At 41.1% G+C, this 21,320-nt stretch overlaps 2 protein-coding genes across 6 annotated transcripts in view; both read left to right on the forward strand.

Moving 5' to 3' along the window:
• The window catches only part of FAM83F (family with sequence similarity 83 member F), an 818,594-nt gene that overhangs the window by 444,391 nt on the left and 352,883 nt on the right, over positions 1-21,320 (forward strand). The gene's annotated exons all lie outside the window — the stretch shown is intronic.
• TNRC6B (trinucleotide repeat containing adaptor 6B) overlaps positions 1-21,320 on the forward strand; it is a 330,819-nt gene that overhangs the window by 259,040 nt on the left and 50,459 nt on the right. For 3 of the 5 annotated variants that reach the window (XM_053721285.1, XM_053721288.1, XM_053721287.1), the window contains 5 exons: positions 16,358-16,514; positions 17,681-17,809; positions 17,896-18,072; positions 18,154-18,300; positions 19,126-19,209. In XM_053721285.1, the coding sequence (XP_053577260.1) occupies positions 16,358-16,514; positions 17,681-17,809; positions 17,896-18,072; positions 18,154-18,300; positions 19,126-19,209 (694 nt within the window). The remainder of the gene's footprint in view (positions 1-16,357; positions 16,515-17,680; positions 17,810-17,895; positions 18,073-18,153; positions 18,301-19,125; positions 19,210-21,320) is intronic. The other 2 variants (XM_053721289.1, XM_053721286.1) reach the window with 1 other exon arrangement.

A 21,320-nucleotide genomic window follows, 5' to 3' on the forward strand; every position in this document is an offset into this window, starting at 1 on the left:
CCATAAGCAATCAGCGTTGACGCGTTTCGCTGCCTGCTTTCTTCACTCAAGTCCATGTCAGAAGCAACGCTACTATCTGTCAAACTTGAAGGACCGTGTTACTGTTCCACGGCATAGATTCTGGTAAGATCGTTTTCATTTTTTATATACATGTATGATAACACAAGAAGACAGGGTCACAGTGTGACTCCTTTTATCTGTATAGAATCAACGGTTAATATCTCCTGAGTGGAATTATTGAACAATGGGGAATAATCTTATATGTTTATTTGATTTTATGCTGCTTTTATGTGCGAGATGTTATGGGCTCATAGGCTGTTATGGAATATACAGGTTTCACTTTGAGAGCTGTGCAGCTTACAAGCTTGGCGCGCTTTCTCCTAGCAGGGACGGTCCTGCATTGTGCACCATGTGATTCATTCCCTTTTTCCGGACCGGGTGTCTATCAGAGAGGTGTCATAAATCTCTGTACTGTCTGGGTCATAGGAGGTGATGAGTGCCCCAGCCATTAGGGTATAAGGTGCCTTTTTTTTAATAAAATAAGATGTTATATTTCTATAGTTCTCCGGTTATTGCACTAGCGATGGAGGATTCTGTTACTTTAGAGGGTACTCCCTCTATTCCTAAATAGTAATTCCTGTTTATATTGTGAGGAGGCCTTAGATCCGCCCTCTCAATTATGTTCCATATGCCTTGATAATGTTATAATATCAAACATGTTTGATACTACTGAGCCGTCCACCTCTGAGAAGTTGTCGTCCAGTGAGGTGCGTACCCTACATTCTTATTTCTCTGCACATGCAGTTTTCCCAAAGCATTGCTGATCCTCTATCTGGGGGGGCTTTTTTTCACCAGACGTTATTTTGCAGTTCAGACGGAGGTGTCTGCGGCCTTTAATGCTTTACCCCGCCCTGCTAAACGCAAGCGAAAGGTTACATATTGCACTCCTAACTGATAGAACTTCATCCTCGGATAACCCTTTCTGAGACTTCAGAGTATGAACATTCTGGGTTGGAGTTTGCTGCCTCTTAACCTCCAGCTGCGGAGGAACCAGACTTTAGTTTTAGGAATTTGTGCTTTCTTCTAAAGGAAGTTTTTGACGAATTCAGAGGTTCCAGAGGCCAAATTGTCTGTCTGATGAACCTTTGATTCCTAAATTGGATAGAGTTTGAGGATGGGGTGGTACCTTATCCTTATGCGGATATGTGAAGGAGCGCCCCAAATTGAGGCTTAAGTATACTATGAAAATTTATATGAACAAGACAGACAAATGTATTGCTATGTCTCAAGAGCAATGCAAATAGAAAGTGGCGAAACAATATCTTTCTCCAACATAGGTGTGTCCGGTCCACGGCGTCATCCTTACTTGTGGGATATTCTCTTCCCCAACAGGAAATGGCAAAGAGCCCAGCAAAGCTGGTCACATGATCCCTCCTAGGCTCCGCCTACCCCAGTCATTCTCTTTGCCGTTGTACAGGCAACATCTCCACGGAGATGGCTTAGAGTTTTTTAGTGTTTAACTGTAGTTTTTATTATTCAATCAAGAGTTTATTTTAAAATAGTGCTGGTATGTACTATTTACTCTGAAACAGAAAAGAGATGAAGATTTCTGTTTGTATGAGGAAAATGATTTTAGCAACCGTTACTAAAATCCATGGCTGTTCCACACAGGACTGTTGAGAGGAATTAACTTCAGTTGGGGGAACAGTGAGCAGTCTTTTGCTGCTTGAGGTATGACACATTCTAACAAGACGATGTAATGCTGGAAGCTGTCATTTTCCCTATGGGATCCGGTAAGCCATTTTTATTCACACAGTAAATAAGGGCTTCACAAGGGCTTATTAAGACTGTAGACATTTTCTGGGCTAAATCGATCATATTTACACATATTTAGCCTTGAGGAATCATTTAATCTGGGTATTTTTTGTAAAATAATATCGGCAGGCACTGTTTTAGACACTTTATTCTATTGGGGCTTTCCCTAATCATAGTCAGAGCCTCATTTTCGCGCCGGTATGGCGCACTTGTTTTTGAGAACAGCATGACATGCAGCTGCATGTGTGTGGAGCTCTGATACATAGAAAAGTCTTTCTGAAGGCATTATTTGGTATCGTATTCCCCTTTGGGCTTGGTTGGGTCTCAGCAAAGCAGATTCCAGGGACTGTAAAGGGGTTAAATATAAAAACGGCTCCGGTTCCGTTATTTTAAGGGTTAAAGCTTCCAAATTTGGTGTGCAATACTTTTAAGGCTTTAAGACACTGTGGTGAAATTTTGGTGAATTTTGAACAATTCCTTCATACTTTTTCGCAATTGCAGTAATAAAGTGTGTTCAGTTTAAAATTTAAAGTGACAGTAACGGTTTTATTTTAAAACGTTTTTTGTGCTTTGTTATCAAGTTTATGCCTGTTTAACATGTCTGAACTACCAGATAGATTGTGTTCTGACTGTGGGGAAGCCAAGGTTCCTTCTCATTTAAATAGATGTGATTTATGTCATAATAAATTTAGTAAAAATGATGCCCAAGATGATTCCTCAAGTGAGGGGAGTAAGCATGGTACTGCATCATCCCCTCCTTCGTCTACACCAGTTTTGCCCATACAGGAGGCCCCTAGTACATCTAGCGCGCCAATACTCCTTACTATGCAACAATTAACGGCTGTAATGGATAATTCTATCAAAAACATTTTAGCCAATATGCCCACTTATCAGCAAAAGCGCGACTGCTCTGTTTTAGAAAATACTGAAGAGCATGAGGCCGCTGATGATATTGTTTCTGAAGGGCCCCTACACCAGTCTGAGGGGGCCAGGGAGGTTTTGTCTGAGGGAGAAATTTCAGATTCAGGAAAAATTTCTCAACAAGCTGAACCTGATGTGATTACTTTTAAATTTAAGTTGGAACATCTCCGCGCTCTGCTTAAGGAGGTGTTATCCAATTTGGATGATTGTGATTATCTGGTCATTCCAGAAACACTATGTAAAATGGACAAGTTCCTAGAGGCCCCGGGGCCCCCCGAAGCTTTTCCTATACTCAAGCGGGTGGCGTACATTGTTAATAAAGAATGGGACAGGCCCGGTGTACCTTTCGTACCTCCCCCCATATTTAAAAAATTGTTTCCTATAGTCGACCCCAGAAAGGACTTATGGCAGACAGTCCCCAAGGTCGAGGGGGCGGTTTCTACTCTAAACAAGCGCACCACTATACCCATAGAAGATAGTTGTGCTTTCCAAGATCCTATGGATAAAAAATTAGAAGGTTTGCTAAAAAAGGATGTTTGTTCAGCAAGGTTACCTTCTACAACCAATTGCATGCATTGTCCCTGTCACTACAGCCGCGTGTTTCTGGTGCGATGAGCTAGAAAAGGCGATTATTAGTAATTCTTCTTCTTATGAGGAGATTATGGACAGAATTCGTGCTCTTAAATTGGCTAATTCTTTCACCCTAGACGCCACCTTGCAATTGGCTAGGTTAGCGGCGAAAAATTCTGGGTTTGCTATTGTGGCGCGCAGAGCGCTTTGGTTAAAATCTTGGTCAGCGGATGCGTCTTCCAAGAACAAATTGTTTGACATTCCTTTCAAGGGGAAAACACTGTTTGGCCCTGACTTGAAAGAGTTTATCTCTGATATCACTGGGGGCAAGGGCCACGCCCTTCCTCAGAATAGGTCTTTCAAGGCCAAAAATAAACCTAATTTTCGTCCCTTTCGCAGAAACGGACCAGCCCCAAGTGCTACGTCCTCTAAGCAGGAGGGTAATACTTCTCAAGCCAATCCAGCCTGGAGACCAAGGCAAGGCTGGAACAAAGGAAAGCAGGCCAAGAAACCTGCCACTGCTCCCAAGACAGCATGAGATGCGGGCCCCCGATCCGGGACCGGATTTGGTGGGGGGCAGACTCTCTCTCTTCACTCAGGCTTGGGCAAGAGATGTTCTGGATCCTTGGGCGCTAGAAATAGTCTTCCAAGGTTATCTTCTGGAAGTGATTCATCCTGTTCCATTAAAAGAACGAGGGATGGGGTTCTACTCCAATCTGTTCGTAGTTCCCAAAAAAGAGGGAACGTTCAGACCAATCTTAGATCTCAAGATCCTAAACAAGTTTCTCAAGGTTCCATCGTCCAAAATGGAAACCATTCGAACATTCCTTCCATCCAGAAAGGTCAATTCTTGACCACGGTGGATTTAAAGGATGCGTATCTACATATTCCTGTCCACAAGGAACATCATCGGTTCCTAAGGTTCGCATTCCTGGACAAGCATTACCAGTTCGTGGCGCTTCCTTTCGGATTAGCCACTGTTCCAAGGATTTTCACAAAGGTACTAGGGTCCCTTCTGGCGGTGCTAAGACCAAGGGGCATTGCTGTAGTACCTTACTTGGACGACATTCTGATTCAAGCGTCGTCCCTTCCTCAAGCAAAGGCTCACACGGACATAGTCCTGGCCTTTCTCAGATCTCACGGATGGTAAGTGAACGTGGAAAAGAGTTCTCTATCTCCGTCGACAAGAGTTCCCTTCTTGGGAACAATAATAGACTCCTTAGAAATGAGGATTTTTCTGACAGAGACCAGAAAAACAAAAAACTTCTAAACTCTTGTCGGATACTTCCTTCCGTTCCTCTTCCTTCCATAGCACAGTGCATGGAAGTGATAGGTTTGATGGTAGCGGCAATGGACATAGTTCCTTTTGCGCGCATTCATCTAAGACCATTTCAATTGTGTATGCTCAGTCAGTGGATTGGGGACTATACAGACTTGTCTCCGAAGATACAAGTAAATCAGAGGACCAGAGACTCACTCCGTTGGTGGCTGTCCCTGGACAACCTGTCGCTAGGGGTGACCTCCCGCAGACCAGAGTGGGTCATTGTCACGACCGACGCCAGTCTGATGGGCTGGGGCGCGGTCTGGGGATCCCTGAAAGCTCAGGGTCTTTGGTCTCGGGAAGAATCTCTTCTACCGATAAATATTCTGGAACTGAGAGCGATATTCAATGCTCTCAAGGCTTGGCCTCAGCTAGCGAGGGCCAAGTTCATACGGTTTCAATCAGACAACATGACGACTGTTGCGTACATCAACCATCAGGGGGGAACAAGGAGTTCCCTGGCGATGGAAGAAGTGACCAAAATCATTCAATGGGCGGAGACTCGCTCCTGCCACCTGTCTGCAATCCACATCCCAGGAGTGGAAACTTGGGAAGCGGATTTTCTGATTCGTCAGACATTGCATCCGGGGGTGTGGGAACTCCATCCGGAAATCTTTGCCCAAATCACTCAACTGTGGGGCATTCCAGACATGGATCTGATGGCCTCTCGTCAGAACTTCAAGGTTCCTTGCTACGGGTCCAGATCCAGGGATCCCAAGGCGACTCTAGTAGATGCACTAGTAGCACCTTGGACCTTCAACCTAGCTTATGTATTCCCGCTGTTTCCTCTCATCCCCAGGCTGGTAGCCAGGATCAATCAGGAGAGGGCGTAGGTGATCTTGATAGCTCCTGCGTAACTACGCAGGACTTGGTAGGCAGATCTGGTGAATATGTCATCGGCTTCACCATGGAAGCTACCTTTGAGACGAGACCTTCTTGTTCAAGGTCCGTTCGAACATCCGAATCTGGTCCTACTCCAGCTGACTGCTTGGAGATTGAACGCTTGATCTTATCAAAGCGAGGGTTCTCAGATTCTGTTATTGATACTCTTGTTCAGGCCAGAAAGCCTGTAACTAGAAAAATTTACCACAAAATATGGAAAAAATATATCTGTTGGTGTGAATCTAAAGGATTCCCTTGGGACAAGGTAAAGATTCCTAGGATTCTATCCTTTCTTCAAGAAGGATTGGAGAAAGGATTATCTGCAAGTTCCTTGAAGGGACAGATTTCTGCCTTGTCTGTGTTACTTCACAAAGAGCTGGCAGCTGTGCCAGATGTTCAAGCCTTTGTTCAGGCTCTGGTTAGAATCAAGCCTGTTTACAAACCTTTGACTCCTCCTTGGAGTCTCAACTTAGTTCTTTCAGTTCTTCAGGGGGTTCCGTTTGAACCCTTACATTCCGTTGATATTAAGTTATTATCTTGGAAAGTTTTGTTTTTGGCTGCAATTTCTTCCGCTAGAAGAGTTTCAGAATTATCTGCTCTGCAGTGTTCTCCTCCTTATCTGGTGTTCCATGCAGATAAGGTGGTTTTACGTACTAAACCTGGTTTTCTTCCAAAAGTTGTTTCTAACAAAAACATTAACCAGGAGATAGTCGTGCCTTCTTTGGGTCCGAAACCAGTTTCGAAGAAGGAACGTTTGTTGCACAATTTGGATGTTGTTCGCGCTCTAAAATTCTATTTAGATGCTACAAAGGATTTTAGACAAACATCTTCCTTGTTTGTTGTTTATTCTGGTAACAGGAGAGGTCAAAAAGCAACTTCTACCTCTCTCTCTTTTTGGATTAAAAGCATCATCAGATTGGCTTACGAGACTGCCGGACGGCAGCCTCCTGAAAGAATCACAGCTCATTCCACTAGGGCTGTGGCTTCCACATGGGCCTTCAAGAACGAGGCTTCTGTTGATCAGATATGTAGGGCAGCGACTTGGTCTTCACTGCACACTTTTACCAAATTTTACAAGTTTGATACTTTTGCTTCTTCTGAGGCTATTTTTTGGGAGAAAGGTTTTGCAAGCCGTGGTGCCTTCCATTTAGGTGACCTGATTTGCTCCCTCCCTTCATCCGTGTCCTAAAGCTTTGGTATTGGTTCCCACAAGTAAGGATGACGCCGTGGACCGGACACACCTATGTTGGAGAAAACAGAATTTATGTTTACCTGATAAATTACTTTCTCCAACGGTGTGTCCGGTCCACGGCCCGCCCTGGTTTTTTAATCAGGTCTGATGATTTATTTTCTTTAACTACAGTCACCACGGTATCATATGGTTTCTCCTATGCAAATATTCCTCCTTAACGTCGGTCGAATGACTGGGGTAGGCGGAGCCTAGGAGGGATCATGTGACCAGCTTTGCTGGGCTCTTTGCCATTTCCTGTTGGGGAAGAGAATATCCCACAAGTAAGGATGACGCCGTGGACCGGACACACCGTTGGAGAAAGTAATTTATCAGGTAAACATAAATTCTGTTTTTGCAGAAAACGGTAAATAAGTGTTTAACTAAAATAAGATAAAATGGATACAGTGTGAAGTATATTGAATAAGTGTAACCAATAATGTGACCAATAATGTGCGAACAATGTTAAGAAAATAGTGTAGCAATTGGTGTGCAAACAGTGAAATAACAACTTAGGCGAACAAAAGTATTAATAAGGGTGCTTTTATAAGCAAAAACAACAAACTTACAATGTCCTAATATGATGAAATCTGTAAATGATAGCTAGTAGGAAAAAATATGTGCAAACATTGTGTGAAAAATGTTTAGTGTTTGGGAATAATTAGCTACTCTAACATGCAATAAGAATAGGTTGACTATAGGCGTGCAATATAATGCAGGTAGGACAACTAATCAGGTCGATAAAGTGGATAGTTAAAATACGAATTTAATATCAGTGGTGGAGATTAAAATATAACAGATAATTATTGCAAGTAAACAAACATTACAACAGAGTAAAACAGTAATGCAATATAACAGATATGAGTAGGTCCCGAATGGAAAAAAAGGAGGAGTGTACACTAAGCCCTAAAAAGCAGGGATAAAAAACAAGGGGAAAAAAAGGACTTGACAAAGGCCTCGGTGTAGGCTGAAACGCGCAGACTTCTGCTTTAGACCGACATACCAGCCCAAGTTTTTTCTGTTAACGGTGAGCACATTACCTATAAGAGCCATTTATTGAGATGGTTTGTGTAGTAGTTTTCTTCTTTTTTTTCCACAGGATTCCTTTTATACTCGGATTCGCACTCAGTTTGCACTCTGTTTATCAGCATCGCTCCTACCTGTATTTTTTCTCACGCACCGGACATTACACCTGGACTTATCCGATTGGAGTTTCTCAGTCATATCATTTGAGTCCTTTTTTTCCCTTGTTTTTTATCCCTGCTTTTTAGGGATTAGTGTACACTCCCTTTTTTCATTCGGGACCTACTCATATTTATGAATTATTATTCAGATTGGCCAATTCTGTTGTACAGTATCTGTTATATTGCATTACTGTTTTACTCTTTTGTAATGTTTGTTTACTTGCAATAATTATCTGTTATATTTTAATCACCACCACTGATATTAAATTCGTATTTTAACTATCCACTTTATCGACCTGATTAGTTGTCCTACCTGCATTATATTGCACGCCTATAGTCAACCTATTCTTATTGCATATTAGAGTAACTAATTATTCCCAAACACTAAACATTTTTCACACAATTTTTGTACATATTTTTTCCTACTAGCTATCATTTACAGATTTCATCATATTAGGACATTGTAAGTTTGTTGTTCTTGCTTATAAAAGCACCCTTATTAATAATGTTGTTCGCCTAAGTTATTTCACTGTTTGCACACCAATTGCTACACTGTTTTCTTAACATTGTTCGCACATTATTGGTCACATTATTGGTTACACTTATTCAATAGATACTTCACACTGTATCCATTTTATCTTATTTTAGTTAAACACTTATTTACCGTTTTCTGCAAAAGATATTGTTTCGCCACTTTCTATTTGCATTGCTCTTGAGACATAGCAATAAGTTTATCTGTCTTGTTCATATAAATTTTCATAGTATACTTAAGCCTCAATTTGGGGTGCTCCTTCACATATCCGCATATCATTCCGAACAATTTCGTTGGGCTATTGTTCATAATTTAGAAGTGAGCGTGTATACATTTTGTAGCACTGGCGCTGTCCTCTATTGCTGTATTCTCACTGGTACCTTAACCTTCCCTGTTCCTGTTAAATAGCGAACATTATTAAGACTGAATGGGACAGGATTGGATTCCTTTTTCCATTCTCTTCTCCCTTTAACAAATTGTTCCCGGTCCTGCACTCCCAAGGGAGTTGAGGTTCCGTCCCTAAAAGGGGATGGCGCTATTTTCACCCTTGCTAAACTTACTACTATCCTGCTTGAGGATAGCTAATTCTTTTATCTGTGATGCTAATAAGCAGATTTTTCCCTGAATGCTACAACTTCAGCATTTTTGGTTTAGGCCCATCGGGCTCTGGCTGAAGTCATGGTTTGTAGATATGACTTCTAAGTCTAGACTTCTCCCCTTTAAGGGAATGATTTTGTTTGGTCCAGGCCTGGACTCATTTATCTCCACAGTCACAGGGGGCAAAGGTGCCCTCCCACTGCAAGGGAATATGAACTAGTCTAAGGGACAATTTTCATTTTATGAAGCCCATGTCAGCAGTCCTCCGCTAAGCCAGAGCAAAACAAGAGCTCTTGGATGCCGGCTCAGTCCTGGAATAAATCTAAGCAGAGCATGAAGCCCGCCGAGTCTAACTCGGCATGAATGGACGGTCCTTGGTCCTCTTCTGGATTGTGTAGGGGCAGATTTCGCTCTTTTCAGTCACTTGGTTCAGGGACGTACAGCATCCATGGGTCCTGGAGGTCATAGCTCAGGGTTACAAGATAGATTTCAAGTCTCAGCCACCCAAGGGCAGATTCCTCCTCTCTCTCCTGCCTTCCTGACCAGAAAGGAGGGAAGCCTTTCTGGGGTGCGTACTGGATCTGTCCTCTTAGGAGTTATTGTCCCGGTGCCTATCGCAGTGAGAGGTTTGGGATACTATTCAAACTTTTCCGTGGTCACAAAGAAGGAGGGAACTTTCTGTCTGATTCTGGACCTAAAGTTCTGGAGCAGGTTTTTGAATGCCCCCGCGTTCAAGATTGAGACAATAAGGTCCATTTTTCCCCTTGTTCGAGAAGGGCAGTTCATGACCACGATAGATCTGAAGGATGCTCCCTTCACGCACCAATCCTCAAGGATCACTTCCAGTTCCTAAGGTTTGCATTCCTGGACCAGCACTTCCAGTTTATTGCACTACAGTTTCGTCTAGCCACGGCTCCAAGAAATTTTTCAAAGAGTGGACTGTTCGGAATCTCTCCTCTGTCTTCTTCTGTCTGGATGGAAGATAAATATAGAGAAAGTTCTCTTGTATCAAGTACCAGGGTAGAATTCACAGGTACGATAATAGAATGAGAATATTTTTAACAGACCAGAGACATTGCAAGCTAGCTTCAACATGTTTTGACCTCCTTAAGGCCATCTGTGGCTCGATGTATGGAGGTGTTTGGTCTCATGGTGTCCAGCATGGACATCATTTCCTTTGCCAGGTTTCACCTCAGACTGTTGCAACTACGCATGCTGAAGCAGTGGAACGGCGATCATTCGGATCTGTCTCATCAGATTTCTCTGGACAACCTATCGAGAGAATCGCACTCTTGGTGTTTTTGTCCGGTTCACTTGTCTTAAGACCATCTTGGGTGATTGTGACTACGGTTGCGAGTTTGTCAGGATGGGGAGCTGTTTGGGGTGCCAGGAAGGCACAGGGCCAATGGAAAGCTCCCTCCCGATCTCATTTGGCTCTTCGGGCAATATACAATGCTCCGAAGGCTTGGCCTCTGCTGGGTTTGTCCCAGTTTATCAGATTCCAATCAGACAATATAACCTTGGTGGCTTACATCATCCATCAGGGGGGAACGAGAAACTCCTAAGCTATGAAGGAAGCATCTCGGATTCTGGAGTGGGCGGAGACCCACATTTGTTCCTTGTCAGAGATCCACATTCTGGGTGTGGACAACTGGGAAGCGGATTTCCTCAGCAGACAATCCTTTCATCCGGGGGAATTATCTCTCTATCCCGACTGTTTGCGGAGTTTTGCAAGAGGAAGATCTTGTGACGTCTCAATACCAAGCTATCCTTATATGGGTTGAGGTACAGGAATACTCAGGCGAAGCTAATAGATGCATAAGCGGTGCCTTGGAGGTTCAATCTAATTTATCTTTTCCGGCCATTACCACTACTTCCTAGTGTAGTGGCTCGAATCAATCAAGAGGGCGTCAATGATACGGATTGCTCCGTCTTGGTCGCAAAGGATATGGTTCGCGGATCTAGTGGGGATGTCATCTCCTCCGTGGAAGTTACCTTGTCACAGGGATCTGCTGACCATGGTCTCTTTGTTCATCCATGTCTAGATTCTCTGAGGCTGACTGCGTGGAGATTGAACGCTTAGTCCTAGCCAAGAGAGGGGTTTCTGAGAGTGTTATTTTACTCTCATTCAAGCTTGTAGCTTGTTGCTCGTTACATCTATCATAAGGTGCGGATGACCTACTTATTCTGTTCCCCAGAAATGAACCGAAGGACTTTTCTACAAGTCCCCTGAAGGGACAGTTTTCGGCCCTGTCTGTGTTACTGCACAAGAGGTTTGCTGAGCTTCCAGATATGCAGCCATTTGTTAAGGCTCTGCTAGGATCAGACCTGGAGAAGATAAGACAAAACAGGGCGCCTGTGTGCACTCAGACAGTGCTATTAGGCACAAGCTGGATATTTAGCAGCAAACCAGCTTACTGATATGATGGTAACACAGGCACTGGAACACAGGAACTCCAAAATATATAGAAGAGTCTCAAAGGATAGAAACTATAAACTAAAACTGCAGAATGGACTGCAACAAATGCAGCCTATAACTCCCTAAGGAGTAACAGGTAGGTAGGAAAGGCACGGTTCCAATGTATAATGAAAAACATTTCAAATTGATTTATTGTAAATCAAAAATACAAAAAATACAGATAAAAATATAAAACAATGGAACCAGAAGGCAGGGGTTGCTAGCTACCCTCCTTCAAATATGCAACGCGTTTCTCAGTGCTTTACCACACTGTTTCATCAGGCATATAAACTGAGCTGTGAATAGCCTTTAAATACCTTTCCTAACTAAACCAATACTAACAAATTTGAAGCCTGTACAAATTAAAGGGACAGTCTAAGCCAAAATAAACTTTCATGATTCAGATAGAGCATGTAATTTTAAATAATTTACTTTTATCACCAATTTTGCTTTGTTCTCTTGGTATTCTTAGTTGAAAGCTTAACCTAGGAGGTTCATATGCTAATTTCTTAGACCTTGAAGGCCACCTCTTTTCAGATTGCATTTTAACAGTATTTCGCCACTAGAGGGTGTTAGTTCACATATTTCATATAGATAACACTGTGCTCGTGCACGTGAAGTTATCTGGGAGCAGGCACTGTTTGGCTAGACTGCAAGTCTGTCAAAAGAACTGAAATAAAGGGGCAGTTTGCAGAGGCTTAGATACAAGATAATCACAGAGGTTAAAAGTATATTATTATAAATGTGTTAGTTATACAAAACTGGGGAATGGGTAATAAAGGGATTATCTATCTTTTAAAACAATAAAAATTCTGGTGTAGACTGTCCCTTTAGCACACACACCTCTGATCAACCCACCTCCTATGGGGAGTTCCACAGGATTTTTAACCCTTTGTGTGTTGTGTATGTTTCATCCTCCAATAATGATTCATAAATGGTCAGATATTGTTAATCATATTGTTATTTACATATAAGTGTAAAAAAGGTTTTGAATAAAAAACTAAATAATTAGTTAACTAAAACTAATTAGTGGGACTCTCAAAAAATCTTTGCTTAATGAAGATTGCATCTCAACTTTAAATATACAGCTATGCACAGAGTCTCAAGGTAATTATATCAACACTCATGCAAGGGAATTATTTATTATTTCCCAAAACCTCCCCACCTTTTTAACCCTATGATGTTGTCTGGGGGTTCCATTCCTAATGAATATTGTTTTAATTGCGTTATTCAAACAGCCATGTTCCTATAGCTCTATTTTGTGTTACAGAAAAACATTCAAAAATGTTTGATCATCTTATCTGTTGTGATCTTTATTAATATAGTTTTAGCTACATTAGAAACATTCTTACTGTAAACCTGTCTCAATGTAAAGACAAATGGATCACTCATAAACTCTAAATGTAACATAAAATTACTGAACAAAATTAGCAGTGACTAACCAATCTGTGTAAGGATAGGGGTGTGTAGTGTATGTGCTAAAATCATTGGATTCTGGCAGTTAATATTAACCCTAAGATACTAAATACAACTCGCCAGCAGTAAACGCTATATTGTATTAGAATAAAGTTGTGTTTAGACAAATACCACCTTGATAAAGGATACTGGCACTTAATATCAAATATAAATTTTAATAAATAAATATATTATTGGTGTCAGGATATGCAGATTAAAGATAACCCCTCATTTTTTCTTTCATGGTTCAGATAAAGCATACAATTTTAAGCAACATTCTAATTTACTCCTATTATCAATTTTTCTTTGTTCTCATGTTATCTTGATTTGAAAAAGCAGTAATAAAAGGTTAGGAGCCGGCCCATTTTTTAATTTAGCACCTTGGTAGAGCTGCTGATTGGTTTGCTACATTTAGCCACAAATCAGCAAGTGCTACCCATGTGCTGAACAAAAAATGGTCTGGCTCTAAAGCTTACAGTACTGCTTTTTTAAATCAAGATAGCATGAGAACAAAGAAAAATTGATAATAGGAGTAAATTAGAAAGGTGCTTAAAATCTCATGCTCTATCTGAATAATGAAATAAAAAAATTGGGTTTAGTATCCCTTTAAGGAAGCCATAAAAGTGTGTACATATACCAGTGGGGAAATATAGTGACCCAAATCTCACAATTGAGATCTTCTATTAATAAGTGCTATGGTCTTAACTGAATTTGGAAACTGCAAAACATAGACACCTGCGTATACACACACATGTACACACACATATGCGCCTATATGTACACATACTGTATGTATACCCACGCACCTGTGAGCAAACGCACATATATACATGCAAATCAACACATCAGTCTGATGTGTCAGTGTGTATACCTAACTTAACTAAATCAAATAATAGTGACTACAAAGCGGGGGAGATTGAAACAACAACCCATATACATGAAGATGCACATACATTGGAGCCTTTGCATTAAATTGTTGTCTTGGACGGTTCCTTTTCTACTGGCTATGAGTATCTGTGATTGCTGCCTTGCAATGCGTCCCTCCTTATCTGGCTTTTCATGCCGATAAGGCTGTTCTACGAACCAAGTTAGGTTTTCTTCCTACGGTTGTGTCAATTCGCAACATCAATCAAGAGATTGTGGCTCCTTTCTTATGTCATAATCCTTTTTCGTTGAAGGAACGTTTACAACGTAATTCTGGATGTGGTTTGGGCCTTGAAGTTCTATCTTCAGGCCCAGAAGGAATTTAGACAAACCTCTTTCTCCGTTTGTTCTCCTTTCCGGGAAGCATAGGGAGTCAAAGGGCCTTTTCGACTTCCTTATCTTTTTGTCTGAGGGTTGTCATCCGTTTAGCATAGAAACAGCGGGACACAAACATCCTCTGAGGATTACTGCTCATTCTACGAGAGCAGTGGTTTCCTCTTGGGCCTTCAAAAATGAGACCTCTATGGATCAGATTTGTAAGGCGGCTACCTGGTTCTCCTTACATACTTTTTCCAAATTTTGCAAGTTTGATGTTTTTGCTTCTGCTGAAGCAGATTTCGGGAGAGAGGTTTTGCAGGCTGTGGTGCCCTCATATTAGGGTCCGCCTCTCTTTTTTCCCTCCTGTTAGCATTCCGTGTACTCTAGAGCTTGGGTATATGTTTCCCACAAGTAAGGAATGCAGCTGTGGACTCTTCCCATATTAAGATGGAAAACATAAATTATGCTTACCAGATCATTTCCTTTCCTTCTGTATGGGAAGAGTCCACAGCTTTCACTGTGTTCTCCGATGGGCGGCCCTAAATTTAAATTTATTCTTCTGGCACCTTTTTCACCCTGATATTTCTCCTACTGTTCCTTGTTTCCTCGGCAGAATGAATGGGGTTATGAGGAAGTTGGGGGGTATTTATGCCTTTGGCTGGGGTGTCTTTGCCTCCTCCTGGTGGCCAGGTTCAGTATTTCCCACAAGTAAGGAATGCAGCTGTGGACTCTTCCCATACAGAAGGAAAGGAAATTATCTGGTAAGAATAATTTATGTTTTTCAGGATTACCTTGGATGAGAGCAGGTAAAATAACCATGGTTACTAATCCGCTGATTATTTCACCTGTGCTCCAGTTCAGATATCCTCAAAATCTGGTCTGTTAGGGAGATCTGAGGGCAGGTTTTTTTAAACCAGTGTTTTATGGTGACTAAAACATAACTTATACCTTTTAATATTTAAAGGGACATTATACTTTCATGGATCAGAAGAACAGCAGTTTTAAGATACTTCTTTTTACTTATATCATCAAATTTAGTTAATTCTCTTGGTATCGTTTGGAGAAAAGCATACCTAGGCTTGCTGGTGATTAGTAACTACACATATGCTTCTTGTCATTGGCTCAACTGATGTGTTCTGCTACCTCCCACGGAGACCAGTAGCATGCCACTAGCACACAAGTATTTTCTTATCTACTTTTATGTCCCTTTAAGCAACTATAATTTTAAAAAAATACATCTGTATATTCTTATTTAAATATGCATTGAATATATCTTTGTCTAACATTTTGTGTTTAAAGTCCCTTTAATGCAACTGCTATTTTTGACAGCAACCTAATTCTTGTCCTAGCACCAAACGGGGTTGACATAACCTTTTAAGCAGAACATAGAGAATAAAAGGGACATGAGTGATCTTTTTATGTACATTGTATATTAGTTAAAGGGATATGAAACCCACATTTTTTCTTTCATGTTTCAGATAGAGCATAGAATTTTAAATTTTTATTTATATTATCTAATTTGCTTTGTTTTCTTAATATTCTTTGTGGAAAGTATACCTAGGGTAGGCTCAGGAGCAGCAATGGAGTACTGGGAGCTACCTGACTGCACATTTATGCCTCTTGTGATTGGCTCATCTGTGTTCAGCTAGCTCCCACTATTAAAATGCTGCTCCTTCAACAAAGGATACCTAGAGGATGAAGCAAATTAGATAATATAAGTAAATTGGAAAGTTGTTTTTAAAATGCTGATGTATCTTAATCATGAAAGAAAAATGTTGGGTTTTGTGTCCCTTTAATCACTGAATTACAAAATTGAAGTAATAAGTAGTGGGGGATACATTATGTATGTGCATTTGTTGGAAAACGTTTAGAACTCTCATGATTCGGATTCAAATTTTATAAAATATTTTGGTTTCCTTCTGTTATAAAATGTCCCCTTTTCTCTTGGTCTCATTTGTTGAAACACTGCTCCTTTCCATGAGAGGAGACCAAAAGATGTCAATTTGTTTGTAGAAGAAAAGATAAAGTTTATTAAAACATAATAGTATAATCTGTAATTTTGTATAACTACATTGTGAAGTGTATTTCCGTGTGTCTAATTACCGCTAGTAAGGCGCTAATATTGGCACGATTTTCCTTTTCCGGTTCCCAGCAGCTGGCACGAATGGTGAGCGCTCTTCAGCAACAGCAGCAAAGGCAGCCGGGAATGAAGCACTCGCCCTCTCACCCCGCAGGGCCCAAGTCTCACATGGATGGCATGGGTCTCTCGGACATGCAGGCCAAAGGGCACATGCCAGGTTACAGCTCTGGTTAGTGCTGGAGCTTGTGAATATCTCATTACATGTTCTGTTTGATATTTAGGTTATCTCCCTGAGGCTCAAACAAAAAATGATTTATTCCTTTGAATTTTGTTAGACTTGTAGATAAAATCTGTTATACATTTTAATGTAAGCAGGAGTAGTAACAGAGCTATGAATGTAAGCAGGAGTAGTTACAAAGCTATGAATGTAATCAGAATCAGTAACAAAGCTATGAATGTAATCAGGAGTAGTAACAAAGCTATGAATGTAATCAGGAGGAGGAACAAAGCTATGAATGTAATCACGAGTAGTAACGAGGCTATGAATGTAATCAGGAGTAGTAACGAGGCTATGAATGTAATCAGGAGTAGTAACGAGGCTATGAATGTAATCAGGAGGAGGAACAAAGCTATGAATGTAATCAGGAGTAGTAACAAGGCTATGAATGTAATCAGGAGGAGTAACAAAGCTATGAATATAATCAGGAGTAGTAACGAGGCTATGAATGTAATCAGGAGTAGTAACGAGGCTATGAATGTAATCAGGAGGAGTAACGAGGCTATGAATGTAATCAGGAGGAGTAACGAGGCTATGAATGTAATCAGGAGGAGTAACGAGGCTATGAATGTAATCAGGAGGAGTAACGAGGCTATGAATGTAATCAGGAGGAGTAACGAGGCTATGAATGTAATCAGGAGGAGTAACGAGGCTATGAATGTAATCAGGAGGAGTAACGAGGCTATGAATGTAATCAGGAGGAGTAACGAGGCTATGAATGTAATCAGGAGGAGTAACAAAGCTGAATGTAATCAGGAGGAGTAACAAAGCTATGAATAATCAGGAGTAACGAGGCTATGAATGTAATCAGGAGGAGTAACGAGGCTATGAATGTAATCAGGAGGAGTAACGAGGCTATGAATGTAATCAGGAGGAGTAACGAGGCTATGAATATAATCAGGAGGAGTAACGAGGCTATGAATATAATCAGGAGGAGTAACGAGGCTATGAATGTAATCAAGAGGAGTAACGAGGCTATGAATGTAATCAGGAGGAGTAACGAGGCTATGAATGTAATCAGGAGGAGTAACGAGGCTATGAATGTAATCAGGGGGAGTAACACGGAGACGTGTATTATATGACCATGTTATTAAAGGGGTGGTTTCTTTGAATGCTAGGCTTTGGCTCAAGTGGAATCGATTACAGCATGGTGGGTAAAGAGGCTGCGGCAGAGTCTCGATTCAAGCAGTGGACGTCTATGATGGATGGGCTCCCTTCCTCACAGGAATCTGCTCTGCATAAGAACGGTGAGCAGCCAGACACAAGCATACCATGGTCTGTGTAGCCTGGTATCACTCATTTGTGTGACTTTCTGATCGTTCTTTGTCCCCAGGCTCTATTGTCCCCCCAGGGAAGAATCGCGGTGGCTCCCCCTATAACCAGTATGACATGATGTCTGGTGATCCGCTAGTAGGACATGGGGGGCCAGCGGGCGACAGCTGGTTACCTGCCAAATCCCCCCCTTCAAATAAAATTGGAAATAAGTCAATCAATGCCAGCTGGCCTCCAGGTGAGCTGAAGTAACCTTGGGAATTGGGTGACCTTACGCTGCTGTCAGTTATGCTAACAGGTTTTCCTTACACTTCCGCAGAGTTCCAGCCGGGAGTGCCATGGAAGGGGATCCAAAATATTGACCCTGAATCTGACCCTTATGTTACTCCTGGCAGCGTGCTAGGGGGTCCCGCCCCATCTCCCATCGTAGATACTGACCACCAGCTTCTGCAGGACACCCCAACAGGTGAGACGGCCAGTTTTGGCAGGACTTATACTTCCAGTCACCATTTTGTTTCTGAATTGTCTGCACTGGGAAATGTAACGGTTATATATGTGTGACACAATGACACTTAAAGGGATACCTTAAAGTCTTACCTTAGATTAAGCTGCAAATAGCCTCCGGCATCCCTTTCTATATCATGCAGCAGTAATGGTAAAAAAGTTATTTTAAAAAGATTGTTTCTGACCTCTTTGAAATGGCTGCCATCTCCGCCTACTGATGATATGATCCGAGCTGCATCTGGGCACTCTACTGAATAGTATTGAGTGCTGAATCCAACTAGTGATGCTCTTGTGATTGGACGCCATATGCAGCCCGGGTTGTGCCATCATCAGTGGGCAGCAATTTCAGAGAGGCCAGAAACAATATTCTTTTTAAAAAACTTTTTTACTGTTCCTGCTGCGTAACATAGAAAGGGGTGGAGGAGGCTGTTTGCAGCTTAATCTATGGTAAGATTTTAAGATGACGAAAGTGTAGACGGTCTCTTTAATGACAAGTTACATTTAGTTTAGAAACAAACTATAGACTGTTATAGTACAGCTATGTCCAAATCAAATCACAAAATAAGAAATATTGTATCCAGTTGTGCCTGTTCAGCCGATGGTTTACTGCCTATAAATGAGACAATCACTTTACGATATGTTTTTAAGTCTGCAATTGTATTATATGTATTAATTTTATCCCGTAATTAGGCTTCTTACACTGTCATATTGTGTCTGTCGTACTGCTGGCTGTGAGGTGCCACCTTTCCATTTTTTGCTTCTTCATTGTGTTCTTTTCTTTTTATAGGGTCCAACTCTTCCCTCAACACCTCGCTGCCTTCACATGGTGCCTGGCCGTACAGTGCCTCAGACAATATCCACAGCACTTCAGGTAGCGCCAGACTGGGTAGTCTTCCTATAAAGCCTTGCGTCATTCATGCCTGCGTGCTCTTATGTCTAGTGTTTTTCATATACGGCCTCTGCTGGAAATCGGCTTTATCCATCCCATTTATTTCCCATCTTCCAACTTTTTAAATTAAAGTAGAGGACAATAAAAAAACAATATACTGTGAAATTTACATTACTAGCAAGGAAGCTGTAATAGTTTAAGTTTATCAGCAGTAACTACAGAATATCAACAAGGTTAAGTTTAGCATACCTTAGGTCCCATAAGATCAGTCTGAGTTAAACAAGGAATAACCAGTAATGAGTAACACAAAGGAATATGGTCCTTTCTGCACATATGAAAACAAAACTGGAGAGTCTAGGTCTGAACACAAAATAATAGACAGAGTAGTGTAATTAGGTTGGTTAATTTTTCAACTGATTTATATAGGAAGCCTACAGGAGTGGCCAAAAGTATTGGTACCTTTGACTTTTTTTAAAATATTGATACCTTTGCATTTTATTGCTACCTATTGGATTTTAAGAGAAAAACACAAAAAAGCTTGACTTGAATTTGCTAAAATACATGTTGACAACCCACAGTCCTTCTGGGAGAATATTCTTTGGATAAGCAAAATAAAAGTAGAGCTTTTGGCAAATCACAACAACTCTGTTTACAGAAGGAAAAAATAAAATTTTAAAGAAAATATTACCATCTAGAGGTGACTCAGTGATTTTTTGTGGTTGCTTTACTACCTCTGGCACTAGAATCTGTGCAGGACACAAGGAAATCGGAAGACTATCAAGGAATTACTGGCCAGTGTCACAAAGCTGTGTCTGTTGCAGGTCATGGGTCCTCCAGCAGGATAATGACTTGAAACATACCTCAAAAAGCACCCACGAATGAATGAGAAGAAAGTATTGGACCATTCTAAAGTGACCGTCTGATGAATCTCATTGAACATCTGTGAAAATAGCTGAAACCCACAGTTGAGAACTTTAGAGAACTGGAGCAGTTTGCTCAAGAAGAGTGGGACAAAATCGCAGGCGAAAAGTGTCAAAATCTTATTCAGAGCTACATAAAGCGCTTGATGCATTTATTGTCTCCAATGGCCGTGCTACTAAACATTAGGTTAAGAGTACAAATATTTTTGTCTGTGAAATCCTCATTTGTTTTACTGTTTAAAGTAATATGTGAGGTCCTAAATCAGAAGTGAAGTTTCTGTTCTATTCCAATTGGAATAAAGAATGATGGACACCAAATACTGTTCAGAGGACACAGTGTATTTTCCTTTAAAAGTGGAAGGGAACAACTACTTTTGGCCACATCTGTATGTAGACTGAATTACACTAAATTTATATATTTTGCAGCATTTACAGTAGGACAATTTTTAAATTCTTTCCTAAGACATGGAGAGTCCACAACATCATTCCAATTACTAGTGGGTTATTCACTCCTGGCCAACAGGAGGAGGCAAAGAGCAACACAGCAAAGCTGTTAAGTGTCATTTCCCTTACCATAACCCCTAGTCATTATCTTTGCCTCTGTCAATGTTGGAGGTGACGTTCGGTGTCTAAAGAATGGATTCCTTTTTCGGGTACTTTTCCCTGCAAGCAAGGATTTGGGTTTAGCTGTGTCCTTGTCAGTCTCTTGAGTAAGAGTAGTGGTGGCTTTTAAGCAGTTAAAAAGTAGTGAGGTAGTCCTTGCTTGATTTTCTTACATGTCTGCTGCCCTTGGTATAGAAAGCCAGAGTTAGATACTCTGTTCTTTCTTTTTCTGCAGGTCTCTGATAGGAGTATGTGTCCTGTCACGCCTTGTGAGCGGTCTTCCTGCCGGACAGCTGGATTTGCAGGTAAGTGCTTTTGTCTTCTAGGTATTGGAGACTTGCACTTGAGAAGATTTTCCTGCAGTAATTATTGGGACATAATTGATCCTTTAGGAAGGATTTATTTGGGCATGATGCAGGCACTTTATGTGTGGAGACTAAGGGGTTAACTTTTTATGCGGTTATGGGATGTTTTCTCTGAGGCTTTCTATATTTAAGTTTCAGTTTATTGGGACTTTTATTTATTAGGAAATGTGTTTGCTGGGCTCTACTTTGTTGTATCAAGTTTTTA

The sequence above is a fragment of the Bombina bombina genome, chromosome 7, assembly GCF_027579735.1.
Source record: "Bombina bombina isolate aBomBom1 chromosome 7, aBomBom1.pri, whole genome shotgun sequence".
Lineage (NCBI taxonomy): Eukaryota > Metazoa > Chordata > Amphibia > Anura > Bombinatoridae > Bombina > Bombina bombina.